At 40.1% G+C, this 14,721-nt stretch overlaps 1 protein-coding gene across 3 annotated transcripts; it reads left to right on the top strand.

The window, feature by feature from the left end:
* Positions 1-227: 227 nt before the first annotated feature.
* On the top strand, positions 228-5,767 carry LOC147514502 (uncharacterized). Of its 3 annotated transcripts, none has more exons than XM_086583438.1 (13): positions 275-359; positions 511-589; positions 694-824; positions 1,115-1,181; positions 1,393-1,476; positions 1,823-1,939; positions 2,408-2,851; positions 2,956-3,347; positions 4,281-4,380; positions 4,481-4,540; positions 4,616-4,702; positions 4,930-5,058; positions 5,275-5,767. In XM_086583438.1, exons 1-13 carry the CDS (start codon positions 334-336, stop codon positions 5,572-5,574), a joined length of 2,016 nt encoding a protein of 671 aa, XP_086439564.1. In that variant the 5' UTR covers positions 275-333; the 3' UTR covers positions 5,575-5,767. The 3 variants fall into 3 exon arrangements, with proteins under 3 accessions (XP_086439574.1, XP_086439564.1, XP_086439569.1); XM_086583443.1 differs by having other exon boundaries at positions 319-359; positions 511-559; XM_086583448.1 differs by lacking the exon at positions 511-589 and having other exon boundaries at positions 228-359.
* Positions 5,768-14,721: the final 8,954 nt, after the last annotated feature.

Genomic DNA, 14,721 nt, shown 5'->3' with positions numbered 1-14,721 from the left:
TCTTTTACCGAAAAAAAATTAAATGATAGCTTACTCCTTGAATAATGTCTATGCATAAGTGGTATATAGGTAACTGTTAGTAAGACAGGGCAGTCACCAATTTCTGTTCTGCTGCCTAACTCAGTCTAGAGAAGGGAATGTGATTGTAAGTTTGTAACGACCTTTTTCTTCCTACCTCTACTATGCTACTTTTAATGATATTGTAGAGTCAGTTTACATACTATTTTGATATTGACATTAAAGTCAACAACTCTGCATGAGTGTAAACCTGTGTATAACTTTCTTCCACCAAAGGTCTTCACTAACTGATAGTGATTTCCTTCTCTGCTTTTAATGCAAAAGGACTTCCCAAAGAAAAGGTTAGAAAGTATGGAGGAACAAGAAGAGAGATTCTAATTAAATGGTTTCCTTCTTTTAAGCTTTATTAAGTAAAAGTTATTACTTCTGCTCATGTTCAGAACCAAATGATCACTTCTGGTGGTTAAAAGAGTTTCATATGGTTGTGTGCAGTGAGACACATAAGATATTCAACCATTTTTTGGCATTTTCATTAGTAGGGGTTGGCTCCTTTTTTCTACCACTCAACTCAGTTAGTGCTCTCTGTCTTTTCTCCGAACTATGAACTATGAACTATGTAAGGCTGTTTTTTTTTTTGCTTTCAACTCTTTTATCATTTTGTAATGGAATTTACAGAAGTTTCAAGCTTCTTTCACAATGGGGTTTGAAGAGACCTTAAGCATTAACTTGCACAAGGGGAACGAGCATGATCATGTTAAGCCATTTAAGTCAATGAGAGTATCTTCACAGCACAGGCGTTCTAAGAGGTATGGTTGTTCCATTGCAAGTTTTTTTATTTTTTGTGCCTTTTTTAGTTTAAAGTGATGGTTTATTTAGCTGGAAAAGATTATAGCAATGTTCAAATTGCGATTCAACGACTACTTAATGCAACCCTTTTCCCTCTTTCATTTCTTCTTGTGTGTTAATCAAACACATGAAAAAGATCCTGATACTAGTTTTTGGTAAAACAGAAATCACTTGGGTGTTCTCTACGCACCAAAACCAAATGCATATGCTAATTATGTTGAACTTCATGTTTGTATTTGTGCATTTTCAGCGAAGCCGATCAGCGAGTGCAAGAATTTAATTTGCATATTTCCCCTGAAACTCCTGGTCTTAAGTCGGTAAGAATTCAATCTTTTCGTATAATCTTCAGTAATTCCAAATGCTACTATTGATTCTTTGTTTACAAGTGCCCATGAAAACCATAAGATGTTGCCAGTAGCCTGCACTAATGCATTTTACACTAGTTCCATGGTAGCTTTATATATACCATATCCTTAAAACTTTTAAGCATTCCCACAAGTGTTTGATTTGGAATTATTTGGTTACAAGGATATGGGGGACCTGAAGGAATGCAATCAACTGGTGAAAAAGCAATTGCCTAGCACCGAGGATAGCTCTTTACATGAGCAAAAGGTATGAATGGTCTTAATTTACCAAAGACCTACTAGCTTTATGAAATTAATTTGTGGTTGGATATAGTATCTTATTTCATGTTTAAATGTTTTCATGCATCTCTTTTTCTTTTTTATGATCCTTGCAAATGACAAACAGTTATGGAAAATAGAGAAGGATATAAAACTTATCTTTCCAAACATTTTCTCTTCCTTTGCTAATTTTTTAGTCATTTACTTCTCCAAGTCACACATTACCAGACACAAACATATAAGCTTCATGCTGAAAAACCTGGAGGTCTACGCCTTATGTTTTAGGCCCTTGTTGTTTGCTTGTCGTCCCTCATCCCAATTGTCTTTTAATGCAGATTGTACAGCTTGAAAAAAGATTACAAGACCAATTTGTTGTACGGATGGCTGCTGAAGAGGCCTTAATGAAGAAGTCTTCCTCCCTTTATACGTCAAAGGAAAGTTTAACTCCGAAGGTAGCTCTTTCCTCGTTTTATCACCTAAACAATGTCAGATTTACCTAGTTACTTGTATCCTTGTATTCACTATGTTACTATGATGGTTTCTTTAGATGCATTTTGTCTGTACGTACCTTTTGTAAAATTTTATAATTATAATTTTGTGGAGGTGCCAGCTAGTTTAGTTACCAGAGACCTTGGCTCAAAATCCCCAATACTAGAATACAACTTACCAGCCACAAAACATAAAATGAAGAATACATTTTTTATATATAAAGCAGTTGATGTTGTCATAAGGTCGAACAAGTAGGACATTATTCTGCTTAGTTGCTACCACTACAAAGATCAATTTCATGTCCAACAAACTCTTTTGGGTTATTAGAATATGTTTTCTCCTTGTACTTGATACTTAGCATCTGTATCTCTGGGTTCTTGTACACTAAATTGGTAGATAGGACTTACTAATAACACTTATTTTGGATTCAGCCTGCCATGGAACTAATCAAAGAGATTGCATTATTGGAATGGGAAGTCGTACAGTTGGAACAACATCTTCTCTCACTGTACCGGAATGTATTTGATCAGCAAATCTCCTCTGTATCTCATCCAACAAAAGACAGAAGAGTAAGGTCACCTCCAGTACCCCAGAAAGGGACACATCGACAAATAAACAAAGATGACTACACGCCGAAGAAAGATTATTCAGTGATTAATTCTAGTCAGCCAATGGTGACTCAAAATTCATGCGCCAATCCCCAGAAGCAAAAGAATGCTGCTGTGGTGAAGGAGGTGCTATTAGATTCTGGGATTCACCGCAGTCATTCTGCATTATCTTATCGCTCAACTTATAAAACTCGAACTTCTCCACCAGTAGAAAATCTAGCTAAAGACCTATGGTCATGCCACTCCCAACCTTTATCTTATCAGGAGGTGATTAAATCTTCTTTCTTAATCTCATATCTGTCTATGCGCTGTCTGAGAATTTGTAGGCCCGTCCTGACTTGCTAGTTTGAATTTAAATTTCTTATCGACAGTATGTGCCAAGTGCCACTTCAAGTGTCGTTAGTTTGGCTGAACATCTGGGTACCCTCCCTGAGGCACCTAACAGGATATCTGAAGATCTGATTAAGTGCATATCAGCTATATATTGCAGAGTTTGTGACCCCCCACTGTTGCATCATGGCCTCTCATCTTCTCCTAGTTCATCATTGTCATCAGAGAGTGTGTTTTCCCCACAAGATCACTATAATTCGTGGAGCCCTTGTCGGAGAAAGGATTCTTCATTTGATGCATATCTAGAGAACCCTTTCCATATAGAAGGGCTAAAAGAGTTCAGTGGACCTTATAGCACAATGGCAGAGATTCCCAAGATATGTAGAGATAGTCAGAGGCTGGATGCTATTGATGAGATGTTACAAAAATATAGGTATTCTGTCAGCATCTTAAGCAATTTTATTTAGTAGTTAACACCTTGTTATTGCTCTGCATGTTACGCAACTTGGAAATCAATTATTCTTTAGATAATCAAGCATTGGGAAACAAGACGTGGAATCATTTTCTGTACTCAATCAATATGGTAGATGCCTCCAGGCTTTGGCTCAACTTTTTCCTTGAGTGTAGTACTACTGTACTAGTGGTGAATAAAATCCGGCATTCACTTTTCACTGAGAGTGTGCAGTTCCCAAGTTCTTAGCTCATCCTGAAGTGATTTATGACATTTGGTACATGTCCTGCATTATAGTGTGTATATTAGTTTATGGCTATTCCAGACACATTCTCAACTCCATCAATACGTTAGATTTTATAATTCATTTACATTTTATATCGGGTTGGTTTGATCCTGAATGGTATACTGTGTTTGAATACACTGATGATGGGGGGGTTGCAAACATGCTCTGTTCAGGCATGGATGCCACCTGATCCCCAGAATCAGAAACCGGTATCTTTGTCAGTACTTCACACGTATCCATGAACATATCTGTAGCTCTCACTTTCTGTATATTCAGCTTTAAAATTGATATTATGGATCCCTACAGATGCAGTTGATTGTTAACCATCTTCCTCGCATGTTTCCAAGCTGCTTTGTGTTGGAAAATCATTTTATGGTACTAAATTGACTGTAAAGCAGAGAAGTTTTGAATTCAAACACAAATCACACAAACATTACTTCATCATACCAATAATAACCTCTTAGGATTTATTGCTCTGGTACCATGCAGGGAACGATATTACCCTAAAAGTATCGTTCCCCTAGAAGTATACTTGGCAAACAGCCAAACCACAAAAAACTGTAAATGACAATATTATGTACTTTCGCTGTAATTTTGTTAGGCGTGACAATGTAGTTATTTTCTTGCAGGTCACTTGTTCGTCAGTTGGAGAAAGTTGATCTTAGAAAATTGAAGCACAAGGAGAAGCTTGCTTTCTGGATAAACATACATAATACGTTGGTGATGCATGTAATCATATTACTCATATTAATCTTGTGTAGGTGACTTTTTTTATCACTTCATTATAGTAGTGATCCTTTTTTTCTCCTTCTGCTTGATTGTTCTACAGGCACTTTTAATTTATGGAGTTCCACAAAATAATGTCAAAAGAATCTCATTAATCCTAAAGGTTAGCTGTGATTTATTGTTTCCTTTCCAAAAAATCTACCATATGAAAATGTTTTGATCCCCTTGCATAAACCAGGCTGCATACAATGTTGGTGGTCAGACAATAAGTGCAGACACAATAGAAAGTTCTATTCTAGGATGCCGCATGCCTCGTCCAGTAAAGGTGGAATTTTCATCCCTTAGAATGATATCGATTTGTTTATGCCATTTTCTATGTAAAAGTAGTATCTTATCTAATAGTAGCGCGTGTTGTCCTTAAATATACTTTTAGATTTCATTCACCTTCCACACATGCTTGTTATTTTGGATAGTACATAAGCTACTGATTTTTCTACTAATGAAAAGATGTGGATATGTAATGTGGCTGACAAAGCTCACATTTTCTTGTAGTGGCTTCGAGCATTATTTTCTCCAAGGACAAAATCCAAAGCCGGTGATAATCAGCAATCTTATGCAATTGAGCATCCAGAACCTCTTTTGCATTTTGCACTTTGCTCAGGAAGCCACTCTGATCCTGCGGTACACTCTGAACCTATTCATGTTTTTTTTTTATATTTAAATTCTGTATGGTAAGGATACAGTTAGGCCTTTTCTTTTCTCTGTGTAAATGTAAACGAGCTAATATTCTTCATATGTAAATCTTGCCCTGTACTTGCAAAAGAAACAGTTGTACTAATGGAATGCTCCAGAAACTTTTTTAGCTGCGTGCTGACCCCCCATACTTCTTTTTCCCAGATTCGTATGTATACACCCAAGAGGGTGTTTCAAGAGCTGGAAACTGCAAAAGAAGAATACATTCGGGCTACCTTAGGTATCCGTAAGGAACAAAAAATCCTTCTGCCAAAGATTGTTGAAAATTTTGTTAAGGATTCGGGTCTGTGTCCTGCTGGTGTGCTAGAGATGATCCAGCAATCTCTTCCAGAGACTCTGAGGAAAACACTACGACCATTTCATGAGAAGTCCAGGAAATGCTTTGAGTGGCTGCCTCACAACTTTGCTTTCCGGTATTTGATATCAAATGAGCTGGTGAGATGATGTTTACATCTAAGAAATAGCAACGCAGTGAGTGGTTGAGAACATATGTAAATTTGATTATTTTTTTTTCTCTTTGTACAAAGAAAAATGAAAAAGTCAAGCAAGAAATAGGACAGGATTTGTGTGCAGTTTGTAAAAGGCCAATTTTTCAATCTATCTTAATGAGAATTAAATAATTTTGTTAGATCATGAACTCTGTTGTATGCAGTGACAATTCATTTTATGTAGGACCTATAGGCTATAATTTCTCGGTCGGTTATTATGCCTATAGTAATTAGAATTTGTTACAAGAAAAAAGAAAGGATAAATAACATAGTTTTATTTCAATGCGTTCCATAATTTCTTATGTTTCTACGAAGTGCTATGCTGCAAAAACACATCTAGAGGGACAGCAGAATCGCAGAGATGGGTGAAGTTTTCGCAGCCATGAATTTTTTCGCATTTTGTACTTGCAATCTTTTGTGAGCAAGACGGGCCTTGGTTGTGGCTTACCGCCGGCTGTGTCATTATTTTAGTCGTTCACTTAATCCCTATGTGTGTGTGTGATCCCATTCACTAGCTATCTCGTCATCTTATGAGGTGTGGTGACTGGTGAATGTGGAGAGCAAGGCAACTCTGCTCTTTCCCTTTCTTCTGGACAACCTCCATTCAAGAATTTAACACAGTACCAAGGACTTCCTCCCAGAAATATGGACAAACACCAAAATGGCATATAAGAAAACAATTTGTTCATACCATCAGATGATATAGAAAGTTCTAGGTTTTGAAATTGCAGACATGCAGAAACTAAATGAAAGAGAATACAGATATATAGTTTTATTGAAGGATGTTGTGAATAAATAATTGCAAAAAACGACGTTACCTACAACAAACGGATCAATCCAACACAAGGATCGATCATTCTCAATAAACAAGACTTCAACACCCTCCAAGCAATATCCCAACACTTCTCAATATCAAATAACAAGTATATAAAGTAAAACAATTAATGTAAAAGAAGAACAAACCACAAGACGAGATATATCGTGGTTCGACAATTTGCCTACTTCCACACTGCGAGTTCCAAACTTTACTAGATGTCTGGAGTAACAGATTACAAGCCTCTCAATTCATTCACAAAGAATGAACACTCAACTCACAAAGAATTGCTCTCTTATAATCTCTCTCTTTCTTGATTTTGGAAAAGTTAGGTTTCTACAGAAAAAACCTATATTTATACCATTTCAGAAAACTTCCGAAAAAGGGCAAATTCGTGCTGAAATAAGGTGGAGCGCGGGTCGCGCCCTCGACCAGGCAAAGTTGAGCGCGGGTTGCGCTTAAATCACTAGAGGTCGCCAAAGCATGAGCGTGGGTCGCACCTTGCCTAGGTGTAAATGGAGCGCGGGTCGCGCCCTTCACACCAGAATGAGAAAACATCGTTTTTCTCTACATTTCTCCACCTCGGTGAGGTTTTAACACATAAAACCAAGCATAACACATCCAGCAAGAACACATCCATCTAGAAACTCGCAGTCCATCCGCCCCTAAGGGCCATGCCCACAAAGGGCTCTATCATGCATGTAGGATTTGGAACAAGTCCAAACAGTGTTGGAACTTAACTCCGGTGACAATCTTAGTCAGCATATCAGTAGGATTGTCATGGGTGTCCACTTTCTCAAGTGCTACATCACCATCCTCAACGACATCCCGTATAAAGTGATAACGGACATCAATATGCTTGGTCTAAGCATGATGAACCTGGTTTTTCACCAAATGAATAGCACCCTGACTATCACAATGCAAAACAACACTGTTCTGCTCAATACCCATATCATCCAAAAGACCTCGAAGCCATAATGCCTCATTCACTACCTCTGCCACTGCCATATACTCTGCCTCAGTAGTAGATAGAGCAACTGTAGCCTATAGTATAGACCTCCAACTAACCGGTGCACCATGCATTATAAACACATAACCAGTAGTCGATCATCGTCTATCTAGATCACCTGCATAATCTGAATCTACATATCCACTGACATAACAAGTGGCTCCACCATAAACTAATCCCACATCCAAGGTACCCTTCAAGTACCTTAATACCCATTTCACTGCCTCCCAATGCTGCTTCCCAGGATTAGCCATATACCGCCACAACACTAATCGCCTTTGTGAAATGTCCGGGCGCAGCAGTACACCATAACATACATCAAACTGCCCACTGCATTAGTATAAGGAACATGTGCCATATGCTTTTGTTCCTCCACCAAACTAGGAGAGAACTTAGCTGAAAGCCTAAAATGCCCAGCCAAAGGCATAGAAACCGACTTTGCATTCTCCATACCAAAACGCGAAAGTACTTTCTGAAGGTATTTCTTCTAAGATACAACTATCCGTCGATTCTGCCTATCTCTGTCAATCTCTATGCCCAGTATCTTCTTGGCTCCACCTAAGTCTTTCATCTTAAACTCAGAGCTAAGTTTAGATTTCAACTTATCTATCTCCACCATGCTTTTGGAAGCAATAAGTATATCATCCACATAAAGCAGGAAATAGATGAAGTCATTACCACGAAGCCTACGAAAGTAAACACAACAATCATACTTACTTTGGGTGTACTCATATTGCATCATGAACGTGTCAAAGCGCTTATACCATTGCCTGGGCAATTGCTTTAAGCCGTACAGTGACCGATTCAATTTGCATACATGATCTTCTTTCTCAGCAACGACAAACCCTTCAGGTTGTCTCATATAGATCTCTTCCTCCAAGTCCCCATGCAAGAAAGCAGTTTTCACATCAAGTTGCTCTAGCTCCAAGTCAAAGTGAGCAACTAAACTCAATAACACACGAATGGACATATGTTTGACCACCGGGGAAAATACCTCATTGTAGTCGACTCCTTCCTTTTGTGAAAAACCCTTTGCTACCACTCTTGCCTTGTACCCAGTACTGTCGGACTCAAGAAGGACCTCTTTCTTTCTGAACACCCATTTACTGCCGATAGTCCTTTTGCCCTTTGGCAATAAAACTAGGTCCCATGTGTGATTTTTATCAAGAGATTTCATCTCTGCTTGCATAGCTACCAACCAATCTCTGTAATGAGCATCTCTAACAGCTTTCTTGAAACTATCTGGCTCATCATCTTCGATATTCAGTACATATGTCACTAAATCCACCTGACCATAGTGTTTCACCGGCTTCTCATGCCCATACTTGTGCACTTCTTTAACTTGTCTCTTTGGCCTAGGGTTAGCCACTACAAGTTGCGGATGCTCTTGCTCTTCTTCCTGTTGCTGCATGTGTGGTTCCATGATTTGGTACCTCATCATGATCTAACCAGTCATCTGCTGCATTAGACAACTCAAGTTTAGTAGCTTGAACTTCTATAGACTCACCATTCTGCCCAGCTACTTCCGGCTTACTGAAAGATAACACGGAAGTCTCATCAAAGATAACATCTCTGCTAACCAGGAACTTGTGGTCTTCTAGACACCACAATCTGTATCCCTTTACCCCATTTGCGAAGCCTAAGAATATGGCCTTCTTAGCTCTAGGATCTAGCTTACTTTCCCTCACATGGTAGTAAGCTGTCGATCCAAACACTCGTAAAATACTATAATCAGCTGGGTTACCTGACCACACCTCATAAGGTGTCCTGCAATCTATAGCTGGTACTAGTGACCTATTGTACAGGTAACACGCTATGGACACTGCATCTGCCCAATACTCTTTGCTTAGACTGGCATTAGACAACAAACATCTAGCTCTTTCAAGCAAGGTTCTATTTATCCTCTCTACCATTCCATTCTGTTGTGGCGTGCCCCTGACTGTCCAGTGTCTGGCAATTCCCTGTTGCCCACAAAACTCTTGGAAAGGTCCATAGGTATACTCAGTACCATTGTCATACCGTAATGTCTTTACCTTCCTATTTGTGCGATTCTCAACCCTTGCCTTCCACTTCTTAAATGTCTCAAACACTTCATCTTTCGATTTCATCATATACACCCACACATAGCGAGTATGATCATCAATGAATGAGACATAATAGCGGTTACCTCCCTTTGAAGCCACCCGGGAGGGTCCCCAAACATCTGTATGCACATAGTCAAGGATGCCTGTTGTCGTGTGCTTGCTTGACTTGAACTTGACTCTCAGATCACTTCCCATAAACGCTTGATGCTCACAGAACCCCATACTTGGCTTCTTCAAATTCTTCAAGAACCCTCGCTTGCACAACTCAGACAAACCCTTTTCATTCATATGCCCTAAACGCATATGTCATATCTTAGTGCACTCAGAATCATTACTACATGCACCCACTACTACATCGCCTATCACCATACTACCTATCAGAGTATACAAGGTTCCATGTTTTTGACCCTTCATAACAACTAAAGAGCCATTAATAATATTTAGGACTCCACCTTCGCCCACAAACTTGTGGCCTTTGGAATCCAAGGTACCAAGAGAAATAAGACTTTTCTTTAGCGCAGGAACATGTCTCACATCGGTTAAAGTCCTCACTACACCATCATACATCTTGACTCGTATAGTTCCAATCCTACCGTCTTACAAGTAACGTCATTACCCATCAAAACGGAACCACCATCAATGCTCTCATAAGAAGTAAACCACTTTCTATTCGGGCACATATGATAGGAACATCCGGAATCAAGAATCCACCTTTCGGTCATATAGTCTTGTGTGGACACACACAGACTGAACTCATCCTCTTCAGAGCCTGAAGCATAACTTGTCTCAATTTTTGCTTTACCTTTCTTCTAACCATCTCTCTTGTTCTCTTTCTTCGGGTGAGGACAATTACTTGCATAATGTCCATTTTCATTGCAATTGTAGCAATGTACATGTTTTAAAGGCTTCTTTGACTTGGACCTAGAATTCTTATTACTTGTAGAATTCTATTCATACGAATTTCCTCTTGCCACTAGCCTCTGACCTGCATCAATGTTATTCTCTACACGTGTCTTCTTCATCAACTCATAAGAAAGAAGTGCACTCTGAACTTCGTCAAGATCGACGACTTCTTTGTTCATAAATGTAGTCATTAGATGCTCATAGCTTTCTGGCAAGGAGAATATTAAACATGCCGCTTGATCCTCATCATCCATCTTCATACCAACATTTAAATAATCCGCTAGACGTCGACGGAACTCACTAACGTGCTCTTGCATTGTTGAACCATCGACCATCATGTACCTATAAAGACGCTTCTTAAGGTACATCTTGTTTGTCATGCTCTTGGTCATATACATAGACTCTAGTTTGAGCCAAATACTGGCAGCGGTATTTTCTCCCATCACACTATACATGACCTCATTAGCAAGACATAATCGGATTGATAAACAAGCCTGAAGATCGAGCTCTTCCCAATCATCATTACTCATATTCGTCACCTTAGATTTAATCCCCTTTAAAGCCTTGTGCAAACCTTGTTGGATGAGGATGTCCTTTGCTTGGACGTGCAAAATTTCATGGTAATTCAAGCTCTGATCTAAGAGTCTAAATTAGCTAGTATGGTTTTTGTCCAATTACATTACCAGGTGGATAATACAAACATATTGTAAGAGTAACATGATCCTTAGAACATTTAGCTTGTGCACATCCAACCTATGTGGAGTTCCTCCAAACAACCTGTTTATATACACCACAGTTATGCTGTGGTGCACAAGTGTTGTTCACATGATTATAATACTTCTTATTCTCCACCCATGATTCCACCGCTGCTTGTGGTGTCACCGGAATTCCACTAGCCCACAACTGGTTCATACCATACTTAGTTGAACTCATATCGGCAAACTTACAACTTTTCTTGTCTCTTTGGTACCTTACAAGTTGGCTTGTATCCATTGCTAGCTTCTTGCTCCATTATAGTGGACCAACTCCAACTTCACTTCTTGCTTTGTTATGAGCAAGGAGAAATTGTGATGTAACATTTGGTCTGGTATGAGTAGGGTCACTGGATGCAATGACACTATGCCTCCGGTCAGGAGGTATTAGACTGTGCCCCAAAGTCATGCACAAGGTTAGAGTGTGAGCAAGAGGTGTGATATTGGCAATGGCATGAATGAATCCATTTCTATATTGTATCTCAAGTTGTTGTTCTGATTAGTCCAATTTATAGTCTCTAAATTACCAATTAATTAAGGGCCAGTGAACTATATATGAAAATCGGTGTAATTAATTTCCTAATAAAAATGGAGAATTATAAGACAAAGCTACCTGGTGCTAAAGCCGTGAGATTGTATTTACACAATTGGAACTTGTGAAAAATGTATCATTATAAAGTTCCCAAACACATTAAAATGAAAGATACAATAAAGACAATGGGTTCCTCTTAACCCAGATACATGCAGTAGTGAGCCTCTCCTGCGGGCGATAGCAACCTCTTTACCTCTCTTCCCCTGGGTTCCTCTTAACCTCCCTCTCAACTTTTCTTTCTTCGGTGTCTCGTTTCCACTACACTTCCTACCCACCCACCCACCCCCCACCCCCCCCCCCCCTTCATACCAACACAACCTAACCCATCTCTCACACAACACCCCCTGCTCCTGGGGGAATCATCAAGCTCAGTAACAGATGCAAAGGTGGAGCTGTTACAGCAGAAAATGAAGAATCTGTTTACACAAAAAAAAACAAGTGAGATTAGAAAGCTTAACCTTTAACACAAACGACTATGGAAATGCACATCTCATGGTTGTAGGAAAGTGGTATGGGGGCTATCCTATCAACCTAGCTGATTTGGGAACAGAACTGCATAGAATATGGCAAACAAGTGGGCAAATCACCATGGAACTCATTACCAGAGAGCATGTCAAGCTCATCTTTGAGAAGCATGAGGAAATCAGTCATGTTCTTAGGAATGGTCCCTGGATTATTCATGGACACATTTTGTCTATCATGGAGTGGGTTAGTTCACAGAGTTTGGAAGACTATAATTTTGACAAGATAAATTACTAGGTTCAGATATGGGGATTGCCAAGGGAGCAAATAAATAGAGAGAATGTCAGAATAATTGAAAAAGAACTGGGGGAAGTCTCTGAGGAAGATACATCCTGTCCTCTTGAGTTCAGCCAACCGGTGGCTAGGGTCCGAGTCTTGCTGGATATCAAGGAGAGACTCACTAAGGGTCTAACAGTTATGCTTGAAACAGGAACCTCTTGCCATGTTAAGTTTAAGTATGAAAAGTTAGAACTCTTCTACTATTTCTGTGGGATTATTGGGCATGACCATCATGCTTGTCGGCTGAGAGCTCAACATCGCTATGAACTGGTCAAATGTGGAGGATCGGGTAAGGATGTCAAACCCAACTTCACCAGCATGCTGAAGGCAAACAAGTTCTTCTATGGGATAACATGCAAAGAGAAACAAGTTGTGACTATATCTGGACATCCAAGGCAACCTCGGTACAATGAGATCCCAGCTCCGGAATTGGCAAGATTTTCAGGCCATGGGAGATCATCAGGGACTCGTGGACGATCAGAGAAGGACAAAGCCAACATGGCTCCAAATTTGAACGGGAATATAGCCATTGTGACTATTGCAACAGAGACACAGTCAAGGGGGCCATCTGTCTCCACAATGGCTCGAAGCACAGAGGGGCACATGGAGAAGGGTGCAAAGCTCGGTACCCCTGAGCCCAATGGGCCACAGAATAATGCAGCTTAGGCCCAGCCCATCCACATCGGATACGGGTTTGATATCGGGGTCTGGATCTTGCTCTGGAGGAGGATGTCTACTTTTGGCCCAAGACTAGGAGGGTCAGTTTGGAATCCAAAATGGGGCAGATTTTGAGATGGATCGGTCCTCAGAGCCCAAAACCTCAGAGATTAGGTTATGAGAGCTGGAATCTCCAGACACAGACCACCTCGCTCCGACACCTAATCAGATTTATAGAAGAGCCTTGGAAAACCAAACTGAGCTAAGGCTATCTAGGGCAGATGGGGGAATTCAAGATCTAGCTGCGGGAAATGATTCTATTGACCACGCCACCCAATTTCAACATACCAGGCTGGTTAGAAAAGATGGCAAGGCTTTCAAGCAGCTGACAGTACGAAACCCCAAACTAGCTTGGAAACACAAAACTATATCTATCTATAGATCTACTTCATATCCACAAGAACCAGGGGTTTATCACTCCAGCCCATATCAGAATAACAAAAGAAAATTTCTTCAACTGAGTGTAAACATGGCGGATAAATCAAAGAAATAAGAGGAGATGCTAGGGAAAGGAGTGCGGAACGCGGTCAACAGATCAAAAAAGGCAAAGCTTGAAGCAGAGGAAATGAGGAGGAAAGGAAAAGGGAGAACCCTCATCCCAAGAAATGCAAAAATCATATTGATATCTAGAGATGGAGGTCGAGAAACAAGAATGATCCCATATAAGGGAGAAGGGGTGGATTATAACTCAGATGAGACGGTCTCACAACTAATGCCACTGGCAGTAGACGATTCAGCTATGAGGCATAACATGGCTGGAAGAAAGCAATATCAAGGTCAGGGTTCTGGTCCAGCCCCAGCTCTAGAAGATAGTGATGAGGAGAGCATTTGGGAACATTATGCTCGATCAGTAGGGAAGAATATGGATATGTCTTGGTTAAGTGGTTTGGTCAGCACTAATAAAGGAAAGGCTCCGTATGCTAAAGCTTCAGAAGGGTTCGCGGTGACTGTCCCAACACAGTCACCTTCACCCCAATGACGATCTACGTCTGGAATTGCCGGGGTATTGGTTCCACCACGGCGATTTACCATATAAAGGACCAAATGGGGGTGTTGGGTTTTGATATTTTGTGTTTGTCTGAAACAAATGTGGATGCGAAATGTGTAGAAGTGGTAAGGAAGATGCTTAAGATGGGGGGATATTTCTGTGTACCTGTGGATGGTCTGAGTGGTGGTTTAGTGATCATGTGAAAAGATGGAGTGGACCTGGAAGTTCTAGGAGCTACTATGAACCAGATAACAGGTAAAATATCAAATTACTATAATAAGGCTGTGTTTTATTTTTCCTTTGTGTATGGTGACCCTGTACCTAGTCGTAAAGGTATGGTTTGGGCTGAGTTGAAGGACATAGCTCCTCTAGTGCCAGGGCCTTGGTGCCTTTTCGGGGGGCGTAGCAAGCTAACTAAGTACATGATGGAGTTTAACAATCTC

This window comes from Coptis chinensis, chromosome 2, assembly GCF_015680905.1.
Source record: "Coptis chinensis isolate HL-2020 chromosome 2, ASM1568090v1, whole genome shotgun sequence".
Classification (NCBI taxonomy): domain Eukaryota; kingdom Viridiplantae; phylum Streptophyta; class Magnoliopsida; order Ranunculales; family Ranunculaceae; genus Coptis; species Coptis chinensis.
The sequence above is the reverse complement of the archived record's forward strand: the minus strand, read 5'-3'. Positions and strand labels throughout refer to the sequence as shown.

Bases quoted from the DNA above. Each gene is read 5' to 3' on its own strand.
- LOC147514502 (XM_086583438.1), top strand. From the start codon at position 334: ATGCAAAAGGACTTCCCAAAGAAAAG. The intron at 590-693 runs GTTAGTGCTCTC...TGGAATTTACAG, and splicing joins TTTTTCTACCACTCAACTCA to AAGTTTCAAGCTTCTTTCAC. The intron at 825-1,114 runs GTATGGTTGTTC...GTGCATTTTCAG, and splicing joins CAGCACAGGCGTTCTAAGAG to CGAAGCCGATCAGCGAGTGC.